This window comes from Dothidotthia symphoricarpi (assembly GCF_010015815.1).
Source record: "Dothidotthia symphoricarpi CBS 119687 unplaced genomic scaffold P153scaffold_17, whole genome shotgun sequence".
Lineage (NCBI taxonomy): Eukaryota > Fungi > Ascomycota > Dothideomycetes > Pleosporales > Dothidotthiaceae > Dothidotthia > Dothidotthia symphoricarpi.
Genome location: NW_022985024.1, coordinates 23062 through 48541, shown reverse-complemented (window position 1 = coordinate 48541; position 25480 = coordinate 23062). Strand labels below are relative to the sequence as shown.

Here is a 25480-nt window from a genome sequence, read left to right as displayed (position 1 = left end):
ATATATATAAACAACCTCATTCTTCATCCCCCCACCCCACCAATCTCAGCCCACCCACACATCCACCGCCTCCCCCCTCCCTCCCCGCCAACCCTCAACTCCCTCGCCTCACCCCCCATCCCCTCCCCCCACCTCCTCACCCTATAATCATCCCCAACACTAACCAAACACCCGCTCCGCGCCCACGACACACTAGTAACCTCCGCATCATGCCCGCGCACAAGCGGCGTGCCATGTTCATAAATCGGTATACTATCCAGCACGCGCGCGTTAGCGGAGGAAAAGCTGCGCAGCACAGGGAGTTCGTATTCGTCACGTGCAGGCTGATGCTCACGGCGCAGGAAAGTTTCATCCGTGGGGAAGAGCACGGGACAGCCATCTGTGCTGCCTACGGCGAGGAGTTCGGGGTGGAGGGGTGAGGGTTTGCGCAGCGCGGCTTTGACGTAGAAGCTCCCTGCGTGGAAAGACGGGTGGCGGAATCCGTACATCGGGCCCAGACCATCCTGGGCGAATTTCTGTTTATGCGTCGCCGTCGACATCTGCGTCGTATTTGTAGCCAACTCCGGAGCGACGCCGAGGATGAGGTGGGAGGTAGAGTAAGCGTATACCGTGTTATCCTTACTGAGGGCGTAGAGACGGGATGCGGAAGCGTTTAGGGTAAGCGAGTTGATAGCGAAGTGGCGGTGTCTGTTGTGGGAGTCTGGGTGGCGTGTTGTAGCGAGGGGGATTGCCGGGCCGCGGAGGGAGTAGCGGCCGCGAATGTCCCAGAGCTTGACGCAGGTTGAGGCGTCGGAGGCGGTCATGAGGAGGTGCTGGCGGCCGTCTGGGAGGAAGGAGAGGGCTGTGACGGAGACGTCGTTTCGGCGGTTGACCGTCTCGGTTTTGCCGGTGGATAGGCTCTTTGTGGTGGTGGTGGAGGATGCATTGTCGGCGTGGGCGGAGGCGAGTGTGCGGATTACGCTGGCGTAGGGCGCGTCGGAGCCCCAGGCTGAGTGGACGGACATGTGGCCGCCGCTGCAGCGTAGGTCCCAGATCTGCACGGCGCCGTCGCGGCTCGATGTTGCTACTATCTTGTCGTCGCCGGGCTGGAAGCGGACTTGCTTGACGGAAGATTTATGCTTTGCAAGCACACTCAGGGTTTGCTGCGTGCGGACGTCGACGATCTGGGCCGTCTGGTCACCTGAGCCGGCAGCGAGGTAGGTGTCGTCGGACGAGAACTGGACATCCATGACGGCGTTCGAGTGGGCGCGCCATGAGACGTGGGCTTTGGAGAAGTCGCCTTCCGAGTCGACCAGGTGGATGTATCCGTCTTCATCGCCGATAGCGAGGAGGGAGTTTGTGTTGCAGCTGGCCGTGCAGAACGGGGGTGCATTCTGCGGCAGCTGGTGCAGGTCCTCGGCGCCGCTGTAGAAGTTGGCAGTCTGGTCCTGCCATGACGTGCAATGGTCACGGGCAAATCCACGGCCCACACTCAGCAAGCCGCCAAACGAGCGCTGCAGCCTCCGCGATGTCCCCCCCAAACTCTGCAGCCGGCGGATGGGCGCAGGGAAGACGGGGGGCTCAGGATCCTCCAGCTCATCAAGCACCTCTGGCGTCAGGTACCTCGAGCGCTTCGAGGGCGATGACTGGGCGGGCGAGCTCTCGGGCGACATGTACAGATTCCGCCTCTTGCGCGTCGCCGTCTGCGGGGTGTGCATGTCATTCTCGACGTCGGCGAAGTTGACCGTCTTGCGGGGCGTGGTGCCGTGTGCGGTGCTGCGGTTGACGGCGGCCCGTGTGATGTCCTGCAGCTGGCGACTGGAGCTGGACACGGCCGTCCGCGCAGAGCCACGGCCCGAGTTGCGCGGGGTGAAGAAGCGGGTGAAGCGGTTGGGCGTGATGGGGGGCGGCCGCCTGAGCTTCCTGCTGGCCGTGGGCGGTGACGACAGCAGCAGCTCGGGCGTGGGCTCCTGGAGCATGGTGCGAGGAGCGCAGGGCGACGACATTCTGCTGCTGAGGGTGCAGATACAGTAATGTAGTCAGACGGCGATGGGTCAATTGGCACGAGGATGCAGTGTGGGCGGGTAGTAGGAACAGCACAAACATGGGACGAGAGACGTTTAGCGCGCCCGTCGTGATGGTGACGATGACCCGTGCGCGTTCTCGCGCCGGCCTCGCGTTAAGTGGCTCTGGCGCTGCCCCACTCTTTTTTTCTCGAACTTTTGGCGGCCCATCGCAAATTGTTGGACACGGCCAGAGCTTTGCAGAGCTCCCCAACACCACACCCCCACACATCGCAATGGGCGCAATGAAACGGAAAGCAGAGGGGACCGCCCCGCCCAAGAAGGAGAAAGGCGCATCGACCGACCGCTCGGCCAAGCGTCCGCGAAAATCTGACGCCGCTGCAGAGCCGGCGCCCGCGACTGCGAAGCCTGAGAAGGCGGCGCTCAAGCCCAGCGTCTTCAAGGATGAGGAAAAGGCTTTCCCCAGAGGTGGCGCGAGTGTTCTGACCCCGCTGGAGCACAAGCAGATCCAGATCCGGGCGAACCAGGACGTGCTGTTCGAGCAGGCCGGGCTGAAGCGTGGTGGTGGTGACGATGCCCTCAGCGACATGGGCGATGAGGACGACGAGAAGGCTGCTGCAAAGGTCGCCAAGAAGCGCCCGGCCAAGAAGAGCAAGAAGGCGCACGCAGATGGAGATGCAGAGCCGATCGTCCGCGTCGAGGGCCTGAACTACAAGGTGAGAGCTGGTCGCATTGCCCATGTAAGTATAGTATTAACAGCTGCAGAAACTGTCGCCTGGAACCCTCATTCTCGGCCAGGTCACCGACATCACCCATCAGGATGTTGTACTGGCCCTTCCCAACAACCTCGTTGGGTACGTGCCATTGACCGCCGTCTCCGACAAACTCAACGAGCGGCTCGAGAAGCTTCTCAAGGATGAGGAGTCGGGCAAAGAGGAGGACGGTGATGGCGAGGGCGAAGGCTTCGAGGACGTTGACCTCAAAGACATGTTCTTCGTCGGCCAGTACCTCCGCGCTTGCGTCACATCTACCACCGACGACTCGGCAAGAGCACGAAAGCGACTGGAACTGTCAATCGATCCGAAGGTCACCAACAAGGGCCTGTACAAGCGAAAGATACCCGTCAACACCATGGTCCAAGCTTCCGTCATCAGCAATGAGGACCATGGACTCGTCATGGACCTGGGACTCGGCGACTCCAAGCTCAAGGGCTTCCTGCCAAAGGGCGAGCTGGGCCCCAGCGTGCAGCATGCAAAAGTGCAAGAGGGAGCTGTCTTCATGTGTCTGGTGACTGGTCTCAACTCTGACGGAAGGATCGTCAAGCTGTCCGCCGACCAGACCAAAGCAGGCAACCTGACCAAAGGCAACACCCTGACCGAAGCACCCACCATCGACATCTTCCTACCTGGAACGGCTGTCGATGTTCTGGTCGCCGACACCACGCCAGGTACAGTCACAGGCAAGATTCTAGGACTGATAGACGCCACAGCCGACGCCTACCATTCTGGCATTTCAGAGAAGGGTGGCGACATGTCGAAGAAGTTGAAGCTTGGCTCCAAAGTCAAGGCGAGAATTCTGTTCACGTGTCCAGACTCTGAGCCCAGAAAGGTCGGCATCTCTCTGCTTGACCACGTACTAGCCTTCTCGTCTCGTATGTCTGGGAAGCCCAAAGATCGCAAATCTCCCCTGGAGCTTCTGCCAGTTTCTACTATCGTCGACGAAGCAAAGGTCATCAAGGTAGAGCCAGGACAGGGTGCCTTTTTCGAGCTCGGTACTCGAGACGTCATCGGATTCGCGCACGTGTCTCGTCTTGCTGACGATAGAGTTGATATCCTGTCCGAGGATGCTGGCGCCTTCAAGCTCGCATCCACACATCGCGCACGAATTATTGGTTGGAACAACTTGGACGGCATCTTCCAGCTGTCGCTAGAGCAGAAGGTCATTGATCAGCCTTTCCTCCGGATCGAGGACATCAAAGCTGGCCAGGTCGTCAAGGGCAAGGTCCACAAGCTCATTGCTGATAAGAACGGTGCTCCCGCTGTTCTCGTCCACCTCGCCGATGGCATCACAGCCCTTGTTCCAGAGCTGCACTTTGCAGATGTGCATCTCCAGCACCCAGAGCGCAAGTTCCGAGAGGGCGTAGACGTCAAAGCGCGAGTTCTGTACACCGAGCCCGCAAGACATCAGATCCAGCTCACTTTGAAGAAGACTCTGGTCAACTCCGACGTCGAGCCCTGGACAAACTACGCCATGCTCAAAGAGGGCATGACAGGGCCCGGTATACTTGTGGACGTTCGACGCAATGGTGCGACAGTTCGTTTCTACGGCGATGTCAAGGCTTGGCTTCCAGTCGCAGAGATGAGCGAGGCATACATTCTGGACGCCAGAACACAGTTCAGCAAAGGAAAGGTCGTTGATGTCCGTGTCATCTCAGTCGACCCAGAAGAGCGCCAGCTGTTGGTGTCTTGCAAAGACCCTGCCGCTATTGACACCAACAAGGAGGCCGCTTTCACCGCACTGAACCCCGGTGACGTGACCAAGGGCTCCGTAGTCGAGAAATCCGAAGAGCTCGTGACTGTCGATATCGGTAACGGTGTCAAGGGTCTTCTTCGTATTGGTCATCTCACGGACGGGTCGGAGAAGAAGAACATTTCCACGATGAAGACGATAAGCGTCGGACGCGAACTGAAAGATATTGTCGTCCTGAGCAAGCACGACAAATCCAAGACTGTCACGCTATCCAAGAAAGCCAGTCTTCTGAAAGACGCACAGGCCTCGAAGCTCATCACTCGCATCGAAGACGTTGTGGTTGGAGAGTCTCTGCATGGATTTGTGCGTGGTATTCTGCCCGACAAGGTGTTTGTGGAGTTCGGCAACGGCTTTAGTGGTGCAGTTTTCAAGTCACAACTGACAGACGAGATGCTTCTGGCTCCGAACTTTGGCCTCTACAAAGACCGGTCTGTCACAGTCCGAGTCACACATGTCGACCTTGTGAAGGGCTTCTTCTGGCTATCATTCAAGTCCGAGACAGATACGCCAGCTGCAGCAACATCTGAGACAGCAGAAATCACCGGGGAGGCTCTTGTCGACCCGGTGGACCCCAACATCACGTCTACCGGCGACATCAAGTTCGGCACGATCGTCAACGTTCGCATTCGTTCCATCAAGAGCACGCAAGTGAACATTGCTCTGGCCGAAAACGTCCAAGGCCGTATTTCAGTCGCAGAGATGTTCAACTCGTGGGACGAGATCAAGGACAAGAAGCACCCTCTGGCGCAGTTCAGCATGAAGGACATCGTCAAAGTTAAGGTCCTGGGTAGACACGACGCCCGCAATCACCGTTTCCTCCCCATATCACACCGATCGAGCAACAAGACACCGACATACGAGATGACTGCGAAGACGGTTGACTTTAAAACGGAGACTGACGTCTTGACGCTTGATAAACTTACTCCTGGAGATTCACATGTAGCCTTTGTGAACAACATCGCCGATCGTTATGTTTGGGTCAACATCTCGGCGAACGTTCGTGGGCGCATCGACTTCTTCGATCTTACCGACGATCTCGAGCAGCTCTCGGCTATCGAGGAAAACTTCCCTGTGGGTTCTGCGCTCAAGGTCCGTGTCAAGACTGTTGATGTTGCTGCTGGGCGACTGGATCTGACTGCCGCGTCTTCCATCACCGGCAAGTCACTCACCCTCAAGGACATGAAGGTCGGATACATTCTACCTGCGCGCGTTACCAAGACACACGACGCATCGGTGGTTGTGCAGATTAGCGAGAACATTGCTGCGCCCATCTACCTTGAGCAACTTACAGATGACTACGACAAGGCCAAGCCGTCGGAGTTCAAGGTCGGAGACGTCATGCGAGTGTGCGTCACTGATGTGGATGTGCCCAACAAGAAGCTCATCCTGTCTGCTCGGCCGTCAAAGGTCTTGAGCTCATCTCTGCCAGTCAAGGACCCGTTGATCAAGGATAGGTCCGAGCTCAAGGTCAACCAGGTTGTTCGCGGGTTTGTCAAGCACGTGGCCGACAACGGTATCTTTGTGCGGCTCGGCCCGCATGTCGAGGCATACGTACGCGTCAGCCACCTTTCTGACTCCTACATCAAAGAGTGGAAATCGGCATTCCACGTCGACCAGCTCGTCACTGGAAAGGTCATATCGAACAAGGAAAGCACGCGAAACCCCCAACTAAGCTTGAAGTTGTCGGTCATCCAAGGCGAGTATGTCGAGTCGCTCGACTTTAGCGATTTGAAGGTTGGACAGATTGTGACGGCCAAGGTTCGACACGTGGAGGACTATGGTGTTTTCCTTCTCGTCGACAACTCGAACAATGTCAGCGGCCTTTGCCACATCTCTCAACTCGCAGACTCACCAGTCGAGAAGGATAAGGTGGCGGAGATGTACAAGAAGGATGACGTGGTCAAGGCTAAAGTGCTTGCTGTTGATATCAAGAAGAGGAGGATCAGCTTTGGTTTGAAATACTCTCAAATCAAGGGCGAAGATGCGGACGAAGAGATGGAGGACGGATCGGATGCCGAGGTCGATGATGAGGACGATTCAAGCGACGGCGGTGTCGAGCTCGACGAAGACGTGGAGATGAGGAGCGTCAAGAGTGCAGACAGCGACGATGACGAAGACCTCGCGGATCAAGACGATTCAGAGGATGAGTCCGATGACGAAGCCACGAAGACGGCAGCACCTGGACTCAGCACCTCAGGTTTCGACTGGACAGGCGCCACCATGGACCTTGACAAGCAAAAGGCAGCCGAGTCTGATTCAGAAGACGAAACACCCAAGAAGAAGAAGAAGTCCAAGAAGGCAACAATCAAGGAAGACCGTACTGGTGATCTTGACGCCTACGGGCCGCAGTCAGTGGCCGACTACGAACGACTTCTCCTAGGCCAGCCCAACAGCGCCGAGCTGTGGGTGCGCTACATGGTCTTCCAGCGCGAGCTGAACGAGATTGAGAAGGCGCGCCAGATCGCTCGCCGCGCACTAGCAACCATCAATCCGCGCGAGGAGAAGGAGAAGCTAAACGTCTGGACCGCGCTACTCCATCTCGAGAACGACTTTGCCAGCGACGACGCCCTGGACCAAGTCTTCAAAGAAGCATGCCAGTACAACGACGCGCGCGAGATGCACGAGCGCATGATCAAAATCTACATCTCGTCTGGGAAGCTCGACGTACGTACACCCCCATCTCCCAACACCCCTAAATCCGTAGAAACATGCTAACCACCCCCACCCACAGAAAGCAGACACCCTCTACCAATCCATGACAAAGAACAAATCCTTCACCCCCGACCCCCTCTTCTGGCTCTCCCACGCCGCCTTCCTCCTAGACGTCGCATCCCCCCCCTCCCCAGACCGCGCCCGCGCCCTCCTCCCCCGCGCAACCCAATCCGTCCCAGCACAGCAACACCGCTACCTGACGCAGAAATTCGCGGCCCTGGAATTCAAGAGCGCAAACGGCGACGCGGAGCGCGGCCGCACTATCTTCGAGGGGCTGGTGAGTGCGTGGCCGAATAAGGGCGATGTGTGGGATATGTATGTTAGTCTTGAGATGGGCAGGGGGAGCGAGGAGCAGGTTAGGGGGTTGTTTGAGAGGATGACGAGGGTGGGGAAGTGGAAGAGACGGATGGGGGTGTTTAAGAAGTGGGCGGAGTGGGAGGGCGGGGTGGGGGGTGGGAAGGGGGTGCAGAGGGTTAGGGGGTTGGCGGAGGGGGCGCTTGAGGAGAGGGCTAGTAGGGGAGAGGAGGAGTAAGTGGTATTGTGAGGTGTTTTTTTATGTAAGGTGAAAATATTGTGATTATTGGTTTATATCTTGGATTGGTCGTGTGGTGATGTATGTGTGTGTTTTTTCTTCCCACAAGAATCCGGACTTGACGTCCTTGTACAGCGTCCATGGACTTGGTTTGTGGTACAAGACGGAAAAATGATACTAGACATATTTATCTATCAGCAGGAAGAAACATGTATATCTTTTCCCACACCGCCCTCGTCAACGTTGCGCGTGTACTACTCCATCTTCCCATCTCGTTCTCTTTCTTGTTCTTTTTCATTTGCGCTGCGAGGGTGCGGGTTAGCGGTTGGCATGTTTTGAATTACGCGGTTTTGGCACATCGATTGGAGACGGTTTGGTGGACATCCACGGTTTTGTGGAAGTATGGTTTTGACTTTCGAAAAGAGAATGCGGGAGGGAGAATTGGTATAAGGTTTACTCCAGGGTTGGAGAGCGAGATACACAGCTGTGGATGGGGGTTTGGGTTTGGCTTATTTTATTTTGTTGAGAAGGGAAGATGTTGGCGATTCTGGGGTGTGGTGAATGATGAGTTTTTGTTTGTTCGGATGGGTGGAGAGAGTGTGCTGTGCTTATGCTTATCAGCTTTTCGGCGGGATGGCATGGGAAGGATACTGTGTATCCGGTCTCGTCTGGTTCGTTGTGTATATGTTTAGTGCAAAAATGATTGTATAGAACACGGAGGTTGTGATTTTGCTTAATATAAATAGCGAGGCGAAGATACCATACCTGATTCACTTAGAGTAGAAATATATATCTTCGTTTGTACAGCAGGATGTGAATCTTGGAGGTTAGTATGTCGAATACGTTGGTAATGAGGAGAGTAGAGGTTGGCAGAATATCGGTATGTATAGGTCGCGGGCAAGACGGAGAGTTTGTTACTTTGAAGTGTTGAGGCTATATAAGGTTGATGTAATACGAGAATTAGACATTTACTAATAGGGGATTGATCATATGGGGTGGCATGTGTTGGTTTATCGTGGGTAGGGGGTTTTGCAGGTATGTATACTTTTGGACGTTTTTCTTATGTGAGATTGAGGAGGATAAATAGTTTTTAAGCATCGCAGATTTCTTTTGGTTAGACATGAATGAACATATAGTGCTGGGTTTGATGGGTTGGTTGATTCTTTGTATTGCATGGCTACTGAGATGTTCATGTCAAGAGTGATATATTTGGTCGATATGAGAGTCGTTAATTGATATATCTGGACAGATCGAGATGATGTGAGTTCAGATCATATATTTCCAGGATAAAAACTCTCAAATTACACATATCGACAAAAAATAATAATGTCTTCGTTACAAGGTGTTTGTACATGAGATATACTACTGTGTACTCTCACTAATATTTATTCTGTGTAAAGAGGTCAGATTGTAGTTCCTATACAGAGTTACAATACAAGATTTGTACCGTGTTGTGTCTATCTGCTTCTATAAGAAGCATGAATACGCTAAAGACCTGAAATGATACACGAGAAAGAAGCTGCAGGAATGCACATATGAATAACGTCACTTTGAGCCAGAAATACACAGTACTTCCAACTTTCGACGTAAAGCGACAATTAATGTTCCGTCCTCTACACTGTTTCCTCTTCCAGCATCTATACCGTACAGGGCTAGTCAATATGTCGATCTTATAGTTCTGTGTTCAGTTGGATATAGGTTTAGGGGTTCGAGGTTTGTCATGGTTGGATAAGCTTAATGACACGCAATACTACCACAACACAACATCGTGATAACCAAAGACAGAGTAGTAGACCCATAAGACAGCAAGTCGTGCCGTCCTGCCCATCGTAGATTGTTGTCCCCACTTGGAGTAGAATTCATTTGCCACCTGTGGATACCTTTCAAGACACCCACAGATGGATTAAATTCGCCTTGATGATGAATCCTGATGAATCGGAGAATAACACGTAAAGTGGAGAGAGTACCACAGTGCTGGATTATTCGCATTCCATCATAATGCTATCACTGGGTTCCATCTGAAGGTGAGAGCCGTTGTGATTGTTCACTATCTTTTGCTATCAAGATTGCTGCGAGATGTTGCAAATTGCTACGGTACTACCTTAGGCCCGTATTAGAAGGTGACTTTGTAATTGCACAATCTGGCTGTGCCTCAATCCTCACGACGCAGGGAGAGACAAAAAACTTGTCTTTGCGTTTGCGCAAGAATCCAGGTCATACCACTCGATTAATGTTACGTTATGTTTTCTGGACGTTTCTTGCAAGATGGGGTTGCTGTTCCCGATTACCTGGATGGCGCGCGGACGTTTTTGACATGTGTGTGGCGTGAGGTAATTTGGGACCAACTGCGAAAGATTAGCGGTGAATGACAAGTTTCTAGATCCATCCAACACCGCGCTCAACCCAAGACGTCAACCTGCCGATGTTTCGTGCGGCTCGGGGCACGGTGCATGAAGCTTATGACCGACGTTGGCGGCTTTTCAGGGTTCCGAGAGTCAGATCCCGCCCTACCAACGCAATGATCATACCGTGCGCAAAGAGTCAGCCCTAAACGGGATGGTGGGTACGGTGAAACCCCCTGTCACCTGTGGATTTGAAACGGCCAGAACAAAACCTCCGGGCTTCTCGACGTCGAGTACTCCGGAGTATCCACTGTCGAGATTGCCCCGTAAGCGGGGCGGCTACGGACTTCCACAACAAACCTCCTGCATCTCGGCGCAAGATGCTAAGCTTTGCAGGCAGGTAGTGCTCCCGCAGCGGCAGCTGCTTTTGCGTCTGCTGTAAGGTCTATCTCGTGGCGTGAGTCAAAACATCACTATTATCACGACGGCCCTTCGCTTCCCTAAAGCAATCACCGACAGGCATCATGATCCTCGACTCATGTTGTGGCTAGGGCGCACGCCATTTATCCGCCTATGGCTGCGGAACCCGCTTCTGAAACTCCACGGATGTGTGTGCGAGAAATCCATCACGCAGAGGCCAAGATCTCGGTGATTAGATGCCCGCATAGGTCTGTGTGCCTCTTTACGATCAGAAGCTATAAAACAGAAGCCTCGCTGACCTTCTAACAGACATCCAGCCTCGTTCCTTCTTTCTTATACACCCACATTCGTTTTACTTGCAAACTGTGTTTGCTATCCATTCATTTCTTCCTAGAATTCGCAGTATACCACAATGAAGTACTCTCTGTTCGCCGCCGTTGCGGCATTCGTTTCCCAAGTCAGCGCAGTTGGCGTTGTCGGTGCTGCTGAGGGTTTCGCAAAGGGTACGACAAACGTTTCTATCAGTCTACACAGTCACTAACGTCATATCAGGTGTTACTGGTGGTGGCAGCGCCGCCCCCGTTTACCCTTCCACAACCGCCCAGCTCATCAGCTACCTCAGTGATTCTTCGCCCCGTGTCATTGTCTTGACCAAGACCTTTGACTTCACGGGTACCGAGGGTACCGTCACTTCCGCTGGTTGCTCCCCCTGGGGCACTGGCTCCACCTGCCAGCAGGCCATTAACAAGGACGGATGGTGTGACAACTACCAGCCCAACGCCCCCAAGGTCAGCGGCATCAAGTACGACAAGGCCGGTGTGCTCGGAATGACCATCGCCTCCAACAAGAGTTTGATCGGTCAGGGCAGCAAGGGTGTTATCAAGGCTAAGGGTGTCCGTATTGTGGGCGGAGCCAAGAACATCATCATCCAGAACGTCAGGTTCACGGACATCAACCCCAAGTACGTCTGGGGTGGTGATGCTATCACCATTGACGGCGGTTCGTATTCCCTCTCATCATTTGGACATATTCTGTTCGACCCATGAAGCCCACAAAATACTGACATCTCCACAGGCGACATGATCTGGGTTGACCACGTCACCACCGATCTCATTGCCCGTCAGCACATCGTTCTTGGTAACTCTGCCTCCGGCCGTGTCACCATCTCCAACTGCGAGATCAACGGTGCTACTTCCTGGTCTGCTACTTGCGATGGTCACCACTACTGGGCTCTGTACTTCACCGGCTCCAGCGACATGGTCACCTTCAAGAACAACTACGTTCACCACACCTCCGGCCGCTCCCCCAAGGTCGGTGGCAACACCCTCCTCCACGCTGTCAACAACTACTTCTACGCCGGCTCCCAGCACATGCTCGAGGCAGGTGCCGGAACCAAGGCTCTGTACGAGGGCAACGTCTTCCAGAACGTTGTTCTTCCCGCTCAGGCCAGCCTTCCCGGCCAGGTCTACCAGGCTACCAGCGCCTCGGCCGCCTCCGCGTGCAGCGCTTCCCTCGGCCGCGCTTGCCAGCTCAACGCCTACGGTACATCCGGTGCTCTTACCGGTGCTGATGCCACCTTCTTGACCAACTTCAAGGGCAAGAACATCGCCGCTGCTGCCGCCGCTGCCAACGCGAAGAACCTCGTCAACACCGCCGGTTACGGACGTATCTAAAGCCGTTGATTGGTCTTCCAAGCTTGTTCTTGGTACAAACAATGGTTCACAGCCTTCGATGATGGCTGGTAACATTAGAGTTGGGGGTTGTGGTTGGAAAGGAGATTCTTCATTATTGTATACTTCGATTCTTAGTAAATATATTTATTGACTGTTCACATCACTTCCTGCAAGCATCGTGATTCATACCATGACTTCTTTAAGTTTGATAGGCGCTGCTCTTCTACATCATTGTTTGACTCATCGCCATCATCCAAGTTCACTCGCCGAACTACACGCGGTGGTCGCAATTGCAACTAACAATTCCCATTCAAACCGTGTCTTGTTCACATCTATTCACCGCTTCCTTGATAATGACCCACTCTGCAAACCCCACTGGCGGGTCAAGTCAAGTGGACCTTTCCACGTCGTTGAATACAAAACCGTGCACGATGGTGACTTTGTAACCAACTCACCGCCATCCACTTTCCTGCGTTCACACCGCTCTATCTGAGTGTCGGCTCCTTTCATGGTCATACATTTGGTTGTGAACATAGCGTGAGAAGCTCGCGCGAGAAGCGCGGCTCTGCGTATCGATCATCATGGGTAGTGAGTTGGCGCTGTTTGGACCTAGAGGGATTGGTAGTGGGGTGATGAATACTTTCTGCTTCATCCATGTGTAGTCGTTTTGCAGATACGACTTGGGTACTTGGTGAAGCATGCTTATGCTTCGTTTAAGCTGATGTAGGAAAGGTGATGCGGCAGTTTTACTGGATGGGGTTTTATGAGCTTTGGATAACCGGTATTTCACGGGACCGCTAGATATAGCTAAGCTGCCCCTCCATACTGTCATCTTTTGATTGATCTGGGGCGAGTACGAGTTGAACGTTAATCGGCCTATTTGTGGGCCCTGTCTTCTCGGCCATTTGTTACTACCAGTGGTCTTGTGAAAGACATAAAAGGACGCTCAAACAGTTGGCGTGGTTGACGTTATTACTAACAAGGTTTGCGTGTTGCGTAGGATCGCGCTTGCTGTCGTAGCAGCAGGTGTAGCAATTAATGGAGAGCTCACTGAGGCGAGACCCACGAAGATCGAGCTACTACAAACGTCTCGCGGATTTCAGGAAATAACAAGTCAACGCAGATAGCGAAGGTATATGTCTTGTGAGTGATCAGTATTCGCTAGCAGCTTCACGCTACCCAATTTGAGCTGGGAGATGACTTCCGAGTTCATAGTCTGATGAAGGTCCCATGTTGATTATAATCATCTAGTGTAACCGCGGCAAGATGAGTGTTCCCGCTTCGAGTAAATTCACCCATGTCACTCTCTAATTTCTGGCTGCAGTCCTGACACCTAGTTCCCTTGTCGACACTGGCATGCTGCAAAGTGGGATGCCCTTACTCCACGACCACCAAAGCAACCGACCATGACAACCTACTCCTTTTCAGCGTCGTGTTCCTCCTCCCTCCTCCGCCTACACGCCTCGATAGCCGCCAACGCCACTTCCTTCCTGTAAGCTTGACCAGGCCACCCATGCTTCCTATAAATCCCCTTGTATTGCTTTGCTTCCTCCTGTTTCCCATATATCCGTCGACCGACATCTCGTCATCATAGATCTCGGCTACGTTCTCAAACATCGCGCCGTGGATGGGCACCATCTCCAACCTCTCGTACTTATCCCGTAGGTCGCGGAAGAAGTCTTCCACAGCCACACCACCTAGCAAGTTGCATCGTATCTCGTCTTCGTGGATGTAACCCTTGAAAACATCGAGTACTAGGGAGCGACCGCCGCTCTCGTAACCTTCAGCTAGCACTACCATGTTTTCGAGTATGATTTCATCTGGGTCGTCATTTGACCAATGGTCGTCATCTCCATGGTCGTTTTCATCCCCATCTTTTTCCTCGCCGTCCTCATCCTCGACCTCATCTTCATCGTTTTCACCCTCCTCTTCTCCACGTTCCAATCTGTCCTCAAGCTCAGACTCCAGCCCCATCTCTCCGCAAAGAAGACTACCATTTGCAAACTGTGTTGGCGAGCAGACTGAATAGTCTACAACATCACTCTTATGATGGATATTGGTTACCATCTGATGTGCTTGCGCACCGTCGATATATGAAAGATGTTTGATCAGATCAATGACAAACGGCTTCTTGCCAAATCCCGCCGTAGTTTCGAAAGTTGTGTTAGGCCAGCCATCTGGGGGTGAATATTTGAGAGCCGATGTAGGGATGTAAAATGTAGTGAGAAACTTGTAGAAGTCACTTATGATGGCAACTAGTTCATCGCGGCTCAGGCGGGGGTTCTTGTTTGGCATTTTTGTGAGCGTGGAGATTTGAGATTGTATGCTTGAGCACACGGGAGCGAGAGGAGTCAGGTTATAAACAAGCGATTGTGCCGCGAAGACTGAGCCATATGCGGACCGTTGCCTGATCAGGGTTCGTGTGCCAATGCCGCCTTGTCGAGCCCCGCCTCGAAGACGTAGTCAAATTCACTGCTTTATGGATATAGCTCCGAGTAGTGAACGAGGCACAACGTGTCGAAGATTTATGGATCTAAGCAGGTTGTAATTGTCAAATCGATCGGATGTTCAGGTCAGGATGATTTCGTCGATCAAAGTCCCTTTCTCGTCATGGTGTATTGTGCTTAGTCGCTTTGCCTACTTACCGCTCCATGAACATTCCAAAACCCATGAGATCTTTCTGGAATATAACTGAGTAATCTATTTAGGTGCTCTGGCAGCACTGTGCCAATGTCCTTCACGTAACCATTCATCGTTTGACCAAATGTCTTGCGAATTTGGATTCGGCATTTTGGGTTCATGGTCAAAGACGGCTCCGCTGGTTCAATTTGAACGGGTTCCTTGTTCATACCATGTTCAAACTCGCCTGAACTGTAACAAGTCGCAGAATCCGTGCCAGTGAAGTACGCGATAGGATTTACTCCAATCCTCATAGTAGGGTAAGACCCACATGGGAGGATTTGACTTTTGAGTCAGTTAAAGTAAGTGCGAGGTTGGATACTCATATTACCTCGTATGGACGACGTGTCCTCGATCAACCCCCACCACTACGAAACAATATCTGACCGAGTACATGTCATTGAATGTCACAGTTGACAGCATATCCGTGTTGAACTTATAATTCCCCGCGAAGTCTACCGGTTCAAATTTCAACGTAGCGAAGACACGACCAAGTCGCCAAAACTCGCGATCTTTTGCCGGTATCAAACGAAAGCCTTATTGGTATTAGCCAGATCGACAGGGCAAAACCCCAATACTTACTTTGATAGAACGATTCTAGTGTCTGACCAGCGGTTTTACGATTGGTTAATAAATCATCGTTGCGGGGATGAGTCCACAGCCAATCTGTTGTCACTGTTCCTGACGGATACTGATTTACGAGAGCGCTTGCCGGTGCTGGATTTCCTGCCTGCATGCTTGCATCGATACTTTTGTTTTCCTCTCTAACGTGTCTGCATTTTCGTTCTGCTTGGGTTGTTGCCTGGTAACACTCAACGCAACAACACCCAGGCGCGCCGCATATTGCCTCCGACACTTGGCTGGCCTCAGGACGGGCAATTTGCCCGTGCTCGATCATTGTGGCGATGATGTTTGGGAGAAACACCAGTCTTGGGGGTAAGATCAACAGTCCGAGTTGTTCGTGTATATCATCTAGAATCTCGGAGTAACTGCCTTGATTTGGGTAGAGGTCTGGACCGTCTGTTAGTGCGGACATGATCTCAAGAAACACACATCCGAGGGAGAATACGTCGGACGATGAATTTCTATGCTCGTATGCGAGTACTTCGGGTGCTGAGTATCGTCGAGTAAGCGCATCCGGTCGGCCTTCAGTTGTGCTGCGACTAAGCTGACTGTGATCTAGGGAGTATCCAAAATCCGTGTATATGACGCGACCATGATCGATCAGAATGTTTTGAGGTTTGATGTCTTTATGCCGAACCTGCTGCAGATGTATGAACGCTAATGCATTGGCTAAACATCCGAAAGCCTGCTCAAGGACGTGCCGCATCAAAGCGATGCGCGGAGCTAAGGCGTCAGATGATCATAAGTCGTGTAAATCTTCAAGAAAATGCTCCAAATCCCCACCATCTGCTACTGGAAGAAGTATCAACCCAACCTCACGTCGGGTCATGTACGTTGCGAAGACGTGTATAATATGGTGGTGTTTGTTGAGGCTGCGAATTATCCTGACTTCGTTGGAGAAGATGAGTTCCGTTTGCGCTTTGTGCTTCCTTCCACGCATATGCATTATCTTGCGCGCATAAACCTCCCCGGTGGTCTTGTCTCTCACTTTCTCGACAGTACCACTATGTCCGAAACCTAGTATTCCCACATGTTCGTAGGGTAGCTGCGTGCCATCTGGGACGATGTGGTCGTCACCCTGCTCAATGCGAAGAATAGGAGGTAGGTCCGGTGGAGGAGCCGTCAGAAGAGACGAGGAGATTGTGAGTGCGTTCATCCTAAACTTGACACTGCGGCGTCTAGCTGTGGCATAAGTTTGGTAGTAATGGTAGCGAGCTCGTAATGGCAGAACGTGGTCAGCGTCTGCAATAATTGTACTGGAGACCCAAATAAAGCTACGGGAATCAAAGTGCACTACCACCTACGTGAGCTGATGACGACAACATGTCGCGAGAAGGCTGGAGACGAGTGGACGTATCGTGCGCTTGCATCTGCAAGCTAGAACGCCCAGACGAGGCTGAATACTGAAAAGATTATGATTGGTAGGATATGGACAGGCGAGACGTGAGTGAACTTTGCCAAAGTTTCGCTGCCGTATGAGACTGCATAGATGCTTACCACTCCAACGCATTTTACAGACAGATCCCCCTTGAAAGTGCTGGAGTACAACATGTAAGTGAGCGTTGACAGAGATGGTTGTGATATTCGTAATGTGGTATTTCCCTTCCTGTGTTGAACTCCAAGGACTCATAACTATCATGATGGCAAGAGTTTGCCTCTCGCTCTCTACGGCTCCTCAGTAAAGGCAGTGTACTCCTCCTTGTTCATCGTCTTGCCCGCAGGCTCACCCGACACCGTGATCTTCGCAATCCACGCGTCTCCCTCGGGGTCTTTGTTGATCTTACCCGGCGTCTTTTCTAGATCCGAGTTGACTTCGGCGACTGTACCGCTGATGGGTGTGAGGATGTCGGATGCAGACTTCACTGACTCAACGGCACCAATCGCATCGCCTTCGCTTACGTCCATCTCGATCTGTGGCAGCTCAATGTACACAACATCGCCAAGCGCTTTGGCTGCGTATTCGGAAATGCCGAGTGTGCCTGGTAACAGTCAGTTCGACACCGACATAGATCTCAACATGAACCTAGGGAAGGTGATTGTGTGAATGCGACAATGACAATAAACGTACATGTCTTTCCATCTGCGGACATCTCAATCCACTCATGGTCCTCGGTGTACTTCTTCGCCTTCACTGCCCCATGTCAGCCATCCAGCTCTTTGACACCTTTTTCGATCGTGCCTCCAGCAACATGAACATACATGCGGCGGAAACCGAGAATAACCGTTGTCGCTGTGTCGATTGCTGCCATCGCTGGCATACGAAGGGACTTGGTCTCCTGGCCGCAGCAGAGGTGAATTGGCGCGCAACACGAGCAACTGAAGATCGGGCAGCCATGTTGTCGTCGTTATTGTGTGTGGGGTAGGATTGGAAGTCGCAACTGGGGGAGCTGCGATGGAAGTGATGCCTGCCAAGCCCGCTAAACGGAGCTCTTCGCCGCGAAAAGTGCACGCTTTGGGTAAACGTTCGCGCAGCGGCGGGACAGCATCACGACAATCAAGATGCTGTACGAAATGATAGGAGTGGTACGCCTCGCGTTGATTCTTATGGCGGCATAATAGCTAACACGTACAGGTTCGGCCTGGCCGCCTCTCTGAAGTCAAAGAGTAGCCCACCACCCTCTCCTCCGCGCGAATGTTCTCTGATACCCACCAGGATCGCTAAGACTGCCGGCAAAATCGTGCTCGAGAAGAACGGTGTCGTGCGCGGGGTCTCGAACTGGGGCACCTTTCTCCTCCCCAAGCCAGCGAAAAAGCTGCAGTCCACACACCACTACGGCCACCACTTCATCATGCGCTTCGACGCGAGTGCTCGCGCGCAACACGCCCTGCGAAGGACCATGTCGCTTGATCCGCGATTAATCAGATACTCGGTTGTGAAGATGGGGACCAAGTTTGAGGAGATCAAGGATGTGCCTGGGACGGCGTCATTCCGTTGAGCAGATTGGGTGTACACCATTTGTAGTGCATGATGAAACGCAAGAGCGTTTGCATACGGCGTTACGGATACCTCTGAGAATGAACTCCAGATTTGAGCAAACAATCAGCATCGTGCGGCGGACGATTACTTTCGATACAATGCGCTTTCTGAACATCAACCTTCCCCAGGCACAGCCTTGTCACCTGTGATTTCTGATAGTTGTATCAATTGGCTGTCGGAATGAAAATGCCTCGCCCGTGGATGTGTCAGCCTGTAGCTCAGCCGCGGAAGCGCCACACCGTATCATGAAGTCTGCATATTGCGCTCGTAACCTTGTTCGTCTGCATTTGCCCTCTTTGACATCGCGCATGTATTCTGTTGAAGGCACTATCCATCCAAATACGGGCCACAAATTCCATCCACACACTCAGCTCGTAGGCAAACCCTCTATTACAATTCCCGGGTTATCCATCTCCACCTTACAGCTATACGCTGTTGGAATACAAGGCCTAATAACAATCATCGCAAAATCCTGTGGACATTTAGGCGAAAGAAAATGGCAACTGAATCAAATCCATTGATTCCAGATTCCCCGTACAGCGGACAAGCCCTCCGACCTGGAGAAATTCGTCTGCTTACCATCATTTCGATTGGAGAACACTTCGAACTTCGAACGGAGCGATATCCAATCAATACCGATGTTGAGTTCGATGCGGTCTCGTATGTCTGGGGAACAGCGCCAGCATCAATTTCAGTAAAGTGTAATGGCAGCCCGCTCTTAATTACCCCTACCGCTCGAGAAATGCTCGAGCATCTCCACCTGAGTAGACCTGACCCAATTCGACGACTATGGATAGATGCTATCTGCATCGATCAACAAAATACCGACGAGAAAGCGATACAGGTCCCGCTCATGTGTTCCATATACTCTCTGGCGACGCTTGTTGTCGCATGGTTCGGTCCCTCTACACCACAGTCAGACATTTTCATTAGTGGGTTCTCTAAAGTGAGCAGCCTATCCAGCATCCAACACGCCATAAAAACTGAGGACTTCGATTCTAAATTTCAAAAAGATCCCGAGTGGCCTACTGATGATGACCCATTCTGGACGGGTATGGTTCATCTGTTGATTGGAGAGTGGTTCACGCGTTTGTGGACATTTCAAGAAGTCGTCCTCTCGAGAAGAGCCGTTATCCTCTGTGGAGACTCATCGCTCGACATGGACGAGTTTTTGGACTTCATAGTCGTTGGCCGTTACAGATTGTTTTGCTTCCCATTCCCGTTACCGGATCATACATCCGGTGTCAAGCCTCATTGGAATGAGTGCAGATCACTTCGAATCTACCACCGAAAACGGTCCACGTCAGGGGAAGGCTTAGATGCCAAAGCGGTTCCATTACTTCTAGACAATGTACGTCATCGGCAAATGAAAGAGCAGGTAGATCGCATCTGGGCGGTATTCGGTCTGTTTCACCCACATTTACAAGATCAATTAGCTTCGTTAGTTGACTACAGCGATACCGCCCGTCAAGAGCATTGGCGGACGTTCGCTGGCTGCTTGAAGATCGTAGTCCGTGAAAGTGCATCGTTCGACTTGCTCGAGTTCTCTGGTCAATCTGGACCTAGAAACGGACACCTCCCTTCCTGGTGTCCAAACTTCATAGATGACACAGTACAGCGAGGCTATATTTTTGGTATGTGGAATCGCGAGATAAACAAGCAACGGAATGTAGTGCAAACTCTTCTGATTGCAGAGGACGACAAGAAGGCATACGAAAGATGGAGTAGTATCGAGTATCACCATAAGAAAGACATCTCAACTACAAAATCAGATTATACCCTGCGCGTCAGAGGGTTTCTGGTAGATACGATCGTTGAAGTCGTACAAGATATGCATTTGATAGATGTAAGAGACGGGATTGAGAATTTCGACTCCTACGGACCAGGCATTGAAAATCCAATCATTGTCGCTACTGTGAATTGGGAGTCCCAAAGTCTCGATCTGGCCCGCCGTGTATATCATGGCGAAAATGGTAGCGACGAGGATGTACCCCCAGAGTATATCATGGCGCTTTGTACAGACTGCCGTATCAACGAAAACTGCGACGAGGCATACCGTAACGCGATATCTTCACTCACCACTGTCGATTGGCATGCTAGCAATAAGTTAGAACCGCGTCAATTGAGCCAGGAATCTCATTTCTGGGGTCATTTGACTTCGATGGCGGGGCACCCTTCTTTTAGCACCAAAGGTGGTCGATTCGGAGTTGCAACACCCGGCTGTAAGCCAGGAGACAGAGTGTGCATGTTTTACGGTGGACATCCTCTCTATATCATGCGATGGCCTACCACCGATGCAAATACCGATGCCGAACACGACAAACTTCCAGCAGAGTTCGTTGGCACGGCATTCATCCCGCACCTCATGGAGCCACATCAGTCTGAAGCCGCTCGACTTGCACCGGATGAGATATTCATCATCGGATGACGACACGTTGGTTATTGATAGACAAGCAATGAGTAAATTGTTCATATTCTGACGAACAAGTGGGTGCCTTGAGGATCCGTATATATATGTGGAAGACTTTAGAGATGTGTCCCAATACTACTGTTGCAACACTCATCCTAACACTAGACTATTACTGGTCGTTTAATACATACCTCTCCATATGAATAGAAAAATTCAATCAGAGACTAGCTTTCGGACGCCAGCGATAACTGAGGCGACGAAGACAGAACCTCTCTGCGTTCAGCATCGCTGTCTTCTTTCGCTAGCTCGTCAAGCCCGAGCAGTGAGCTCCAATCGACTGATAGTCTAATATCAGTGCTTACACCCGAAGTAGGGCCTTGGATCGATAACTGCCCAATATGAGCTATGCAGTCAACTGGAAGCAAACCAGGGCCAATTCAACCCATTCTTGCATAATTTAGTGAATTACTCTATGTCTATCTTACACTCTATACTTCTCATATCAGCTGACTCTTCAGTTTTTACACGTTTTCTTTCTCACAGCCTGCGGCAAGATGCTAACTCGTAGTCACCTTTGCCATATCTCTACTTTCACACCTTGTAGCCTCTTCAAAATACTGTAGTCAAGCCCCGGTTGTTTAGTTGCTACAACGATCGCATGGAAGGTTCCTAGAATTTCATCCGTCCAGTGACTTTCTTTCAACTTGGGTACTTCAGGGATGTTGGCTTGTCCAACTAAAGGATCGCAGAACATCAAATCCACTTTGGTCGAATCCCGCATGAAGTTCAGTAACTTCATTCCAGGTGAGTTTGCCAGGTCAGCCTGACCGGCCTTGAAACCCAAGCCAACTACAAGCAGACGTAGTTTGTGGGTAGCGCTGTAGAGCCGGTGATTCTCATCCAACATTGAGGTAAGCAGATTGCTAGCAATTTCAGAAGGACGTGCGGTCATCTTTTCATGTGCCTGCCGGAGTAATGGAAGGTTGCATGTCGACATAAAGTAGATTGGGTTGACTGGTATGCAGTGTCCACCGATTCCAAGAGAAGGGAACATCGGAAGATATCCGAATGGTTTGCTGGCAGCCGTTTCGGCCACTTCGAAAGGATCAATGCCGAACGGAATGCAAGCATCCGCCATCTCATTTGCGTACGCGACAGCTATCGTCCTTTGGCAGTTCTCATACAGTTTCACCATCTCTGCGACCTCGGGCTTGCTGACCCGGATGACGGTGTCGAATACAGATTCATATAGCTGAGCGATTGCGTTGAGCGACCCAGGGACAACATCATCAAGCCCAGACACTACTTTTGGTATGGCACAGGCAGGAGGTGACACTCTACCCGGGTCGATTCGCTGTTGTAATGTGTCAGAATATTTCTCAGTGACGGGGATTCGAAGGTTGCCGGTTCAATGTACATACTTCTGGAGACATTCCCGCAAAAACTCCACGAGTCCTGGCAAGTGGTTCTAGGAGCCTTCGAGTTGTCCCAATAGCAACGCTGCTCTCGATGACAACAATTGAACCCCGGCGTGCGTACCGCTGCACAATCTCGAGTGCGCTTTCCAAATGAGAAAGATCAATGCTGTTATCAGTCTCCAAACTTGTTGGTACTGATATCAGGAAGTGATGGGCACTTTGTAAGCTCTCAACGTTGTTCGAATATGTGACGCGGTTCGACCGGGGGGTCTCAGAAATCAGCTTTTGTATTCTCGTACATGATATATCGTAGCCGATTACGTCAAGTGACAAGGAAAAAGCTTGAACCAGATGAGCTCCGACATAGCCGACTCCAATGACTGCAACAATCGGAAGACCCTTTGACTCCTTCAGGCTACTTGTGGATACAAGTGCCGAAGAACATGTATGTCGGGACTTGGTTGAGACCATGGCAATTATCAGGGGGACACCAAATGGTTGAGTATCCTGCAATATTGGCGAGATGGTGTACGCGGTCTGAATTCAAGTACGCAAGTATTGAAGAATTTATCCACAGCTCTTAGAAGTTCAACAAAAATAGCAGGTTATATAGCAATCGTTTACATCAAGGTTTTCAGTCGGTAGTATTCTCGGGCATCTTTGTAGTTCGGTATCCGGGGGCTTGGAATTCGGTCATACCACAAATGAATGAGCCAAGACTGTAGGTTACGCATGGACTAGTCATGAAAGTTGTGTAGAAATACTTCGAGCAAATTAAAACCTCATGCCAAAGAAAGGCTTATTACTATCATGGTTTCAGGCGTATGTCAATGCGCATACAAGACTTGCTTACTAGTTTCAGAACCCATCTTTTCCAGGATCATATAACTTTCGTTGAATAGAATTGTATAGCGGCGATGAAGTCTCAATAAAACTCAATGATTGTGAGCTGTCCAGTAGTAGGAGCGGCGTCTTTTCAATCAAACAAGGAAGTTGTGTTAGGAGAAGTTTTTGAGATCATATGAAGATCTACGCGTCGGCGGAATTATAGCCTTAGTTCCCCCAACATGTACTCTTTCGGCGTTATTTGATCATAAAGTTGAGGGGTTTGATTACATCTTGTCAGGGGCAGCTTGATGTCTTGTGGAGCATTCGATGTTCATCTCGGCCCTCCTTGTACAGTGAACAGATGTCTGTTCGATTCCGCCCCCTCATGGAAGTTACCTCTTATCTTTAAAAGACCATTGACCCTACTATCAGTAAGTCTTTTCATATTCTTCATGCCAGTGTAAAAAGGAGAAATGGACATAGCCAAGCCCACGATCACTGTTGGTCTCGTGACCAATAGCTACAACACCCCTTCCATCAACCTCACGAAGAGGAGAATTTCCTTCTCCTCTCGAAGCCTGCGCACAGTTGTCGAACATCTTCCCTCTGTTAATTTGCGACGTTTACGATTCGAGAAATATATATTTCTTTCTTTTATTTTCGCTGTCAAGTAGGCCCACCGATACTTACAAAAAAGCCTTTTCTGCAGGAGCTAATGATTGTTTCTAGTCTCATCATTATCTATCTTTCCAGGTCGTTTTCGAGGTTTTACTGGTTTTTACTTCCAATAACTATTCACCGACCGCTTCTGGATTGCTTGGAGATCTTAGCGATCATAATTTTATATGCGTTTAGGCGAGCAAACCCGCGCATGCCAGAAGTTCCACAAACGCTGGAAAACCTAGCCTATCTGCTTCCTTGTTACAACGAAACTTATGAAGAGTTAAGAAACTCTTTAAACTCGCTTGCTGAGCAGAAACATCTCAACGCGCATAACAAGGTCATCATCATCATCTGCGATGGCCGATTCAGGGGAAGAGGTATGACAAAGACCACGGCGGAGTACCTAACAGAAAACATTGTTGAGCATCCCTCTTGCACCCCCCTCCAGGATGCTTACACGTCCTGGGATGGTACCCAAATGGATGTCGAGATCGTGCAAGGCCGGTTCCGAAGCCTTCCCGTCTTTTGCATCATCAAAGAAGAAAATCGAGGCAAAAGAGACAGCCTGATTCTTGTTCGATCATGCCTCCACAAGTTCAATCAGCGCAATTTGGACTCTCCATTAGGCATTTTTTCGCTTGGTTTCTTCACGAAATTCTGTAATTTTCTCATCCAAGCTTCGATGCCTTCCGTTGAATATGTTGTTGGCATGGACGCAGACACTCGATTTGACGCAGAGTGTACGTTCAATCTTATGCAAATTGCAAGAGAAGGCAACCAGGTTGTTGGAGTAACAGGCCAGATTCTCGTGGACTTGACGACATCTAAGCCATTTTCCATTGCGCATTTGTATCAGAACGCAGAATACGCCATTGGTCAGCACCGTCGCCGACTCCGCCAGAATCTTACGAGTCACAAAGTCACTTGCCTTCCAGGATGCTGTCAGCTTCTTCGAGTCGTTGAGAGTACTTGCGGAGACGAGATACTCCGTCAATTTGGATATCACCCAAACAACAAGGATGGTCTCTTTCGAACGATTCGATCCATGATGAGTGAGGATAGAGACCATGTCTGCCTGGTTCTACGCGAAAACGCTGATGTGGAAACTCGCCAATGTCTTTCTGCTCTGGCATACACTTCCGTCCCGCAATCCTTTTCCGTATTCCTCAGCCAACGCCGTCGGTGGACCCTGGGCCCCGTTACAAGCGACGTTCTCCTCGCAACTCGAAAATCGACTGGCTACATTGAAAGAATCGCTGCAACCTCATCAGTGATAAGCTGGAGTGTTACACTGTCTCATTCGCTTTGCTTTCTCTTCAGTATGTATACCATGATCATGTACCCTGCTCATTGAAGGTAGAAACTTATAACAAAACTCTTAGGGGAAAACTTAGATGTACGTACCGGCTTCATATTATTCATGCTGGGAAGATTCCGCAATATCTGGGACATATTGGTTGTCTTCAAATCTTCGAAATCATTGACTGAGGTTGTACAATGCCTCATTGGTGTTGTTATGTGCAGTACCGTCGGCCAGACAGTGACTGTGATTATACATCTATATTCGTTATATCATCTTGATGACTTTAGATGGGGTAAGACTCGAGTTACTATTAGCGATAACTAAGTGGGAGGACAAAGGAATCATAGTATCCTCTAAAATTGATGAT

At 50.9% G+C, this 25480-nt stretch overlaps 10 protein-coding genes across 10 annotated transcripts; 5 read left to right on the top strand and 5 right to left on the bottom strand.

The window, feature by feature from the left end:
• Nucleotides 1-23: 23 nt before the first annotated feature.
• P153DRAFT_345915 (WD repeat-containing protein-like protein) lies at nt 24-2105 on the bottom strand (the record flags this gene model as incomplete). Its single annotated transcript, XM_033666101.1, has 1 exon — nt 24-2105. The coding sequence occupies exon 1, from the start codon at nt 1983-1985 to the stop codon at nt 24-26; it is 1962 nt and encodes a 653-aa protein (XP_033520724.1). The 5' UTR covers nt 1986-2105.
• Nucleotides 2106-2238: 133 nt separating this feature from the next.
• On the top strand, nt 2239-7951 carry P153DRAFT_433502 (nucleic acid-binding protein; the record flags this gene model as incomplete). The annotated part of the gene is made up of 4 exons (XM_033673028.1): nt 2239-2719; nt 2769-7196; nt 7264-7772; nt 7912-7951. The coding sequence occupies exons 1-4, from the start codon at nt 2279-2281 to the stop codon at nt 7949-7951; spliced, it is 5418 nt and encodes a 1805-aa protein (XP_033520723.1). The 5' UTR covers nt 2239-2278.
• Nucleotides 7952-10734: 2783 nt separating this feature from the next.
• On the top strand, nt 10735-12536 carry P153DRAFT_345910 (polysaccharide lyase family 1 protein). The gene is made up of 3 exons (XM_033666100.1): nt 10735-11041; nt 11091-11537; nt 11613-12536. The coding sequence occupies exons 1-3, from the start codon at nt 10951-10953 to the stop codon at nt 12209-12211; spliced, it is 1137 nt and encodes a 378-aa protein (XP_033520722.1). The 5' UTR covers nt 10735-10950; the 3' UTR covers nt 12212-12536.
• Nucleotides 12537-13443: 907 nt separating this feature from the next.
• Nucleotides 13444-14506, bottom strand: P153DRAFT_399115 (uncharacterized protein; the record flags this gene model as incomplete). Its single annotated transcript, XM_033671699.1, has 1 exon — nt 13444-14506. The coding sequence occupies one exon, from the start codon at nt 14504-14506 to the stop codon at nt 13589-13591; it is 918 nt and encodes a 305-aa protein (XP_033520721.1). The 3' UTR covers nt 13444-13588.
• A 249-nt stretch (nt 14507-14755) lies between these two features.
• On the bottom strand, nt 14756-16670 carry P153DRAFT_399114 (kinase-like protein; the record flags this gene model as incomplete). The annotated part of the gene is made up of 4 exons (XM_033671698.1): nt 14756-15175; nt 15222-15426; nt 15473-16237; nt 16298-16670. The coding sequence occupies 4 exons, from the start codon at nt 16668-16670 to the stop codon at nt 14836-14838; spliced, it is 1683 nt and encodes a 560-aa protein (XP_033520720.1). The 3' UTR covers nt 14756-14835.
• Nucleotides 16671-16934: 264 nt separating this feature from the next.
• P153DRAFT_322039 (uncharacterized protein) lies at nt 16935-17849 on the bottom strand (the record flags this gene model as incomplete). The annotated part of the gene is made up of 3 exons (XM_033665164.1): nt 16935-17493; nt 17583-17645; nt 17714-17849. 3 exons carry the CDS (start codon nt 17847-17849, stop codon nt 17180-17182), a joined length of 513 nt encoding a protein of 170 aa, XP_033520719.1. The 3' UTR covers nt 16935-17179.
• A 164-nt stretch (nt 17850-18013) lies between these two features.
• P153DRAFT_297195 (37S ribosomal protein Mrp17) lies at nt 18014-18450 on the top strand (the record flags this gene model as incomplete). The annotated part of the gene is made up of 3 exons (XM_033664146.1): nt 18014-18037; nt 18087-18118; nt 18168-18450. The coding sequence occupies 3 exons, from the start codon at nt 18014-18016 to the stop codon at nt 18448-18450; spliced, it is 339 nt and encodes a 112-aa protein (XP_033520718.1).
• A 1073-nt stretch (nt 18451-19523) lies between these two features.
• Nucleotides 19524-21098, top strand: P153DRAFT_369049 (uncharacterized protein). Its single transcript, XM_033668674.1, has one exon. It carries the CDS (start codon nt 19546-19548, stop codon nt 20917-20919), a length of 1374 nt encoding a protein of 457 aa, XP_033520717.1. The 5' UTR covers nt 19524-19545; the 3' UTR covers nt 20920-21098.
• A 371-nt stretch (nt 21099-21469) lies between these two features.
• Nucleotides 21470-22790, bottom strand: P153DRAFT_433498 (nucleotide sugar dehydrogenase; the record flags this gene model as incomplete). The annotated part of the gene is made up of 2 exons (XM_033673027.1): nt 21470-22255; nt 22323-22790. 2 exons carry the CDS (start codon nt 22788-22790, stop codon nt 21470-21472), a joined length of 1254 nt encoding a protein of 417 aa, XP_033520716.1.
• An 830-nt stretch (nt 22791-23620) lies between these two features.
• On the top strand, nt 23621-25437 carry P153DRAFT_407403 (glycosyltransferase family 2 protein; the record flags this gene model as incomplete). Its single annotated transcript, XM_033672042.1, has 3 exons — nt 23621-23817; nt 23877-25129; nt 25193-25437. The coding sequence occupies 3 exons, from the start codon at nt 23621-23623 to the stop codon at nt 25435-25437; spliced, it is 1695 nt and encodes a 564-aa protein (XP_033520715.1).
• Between the last annotated feature and the right edge of the window lie 43 nt (nt 25438-25480).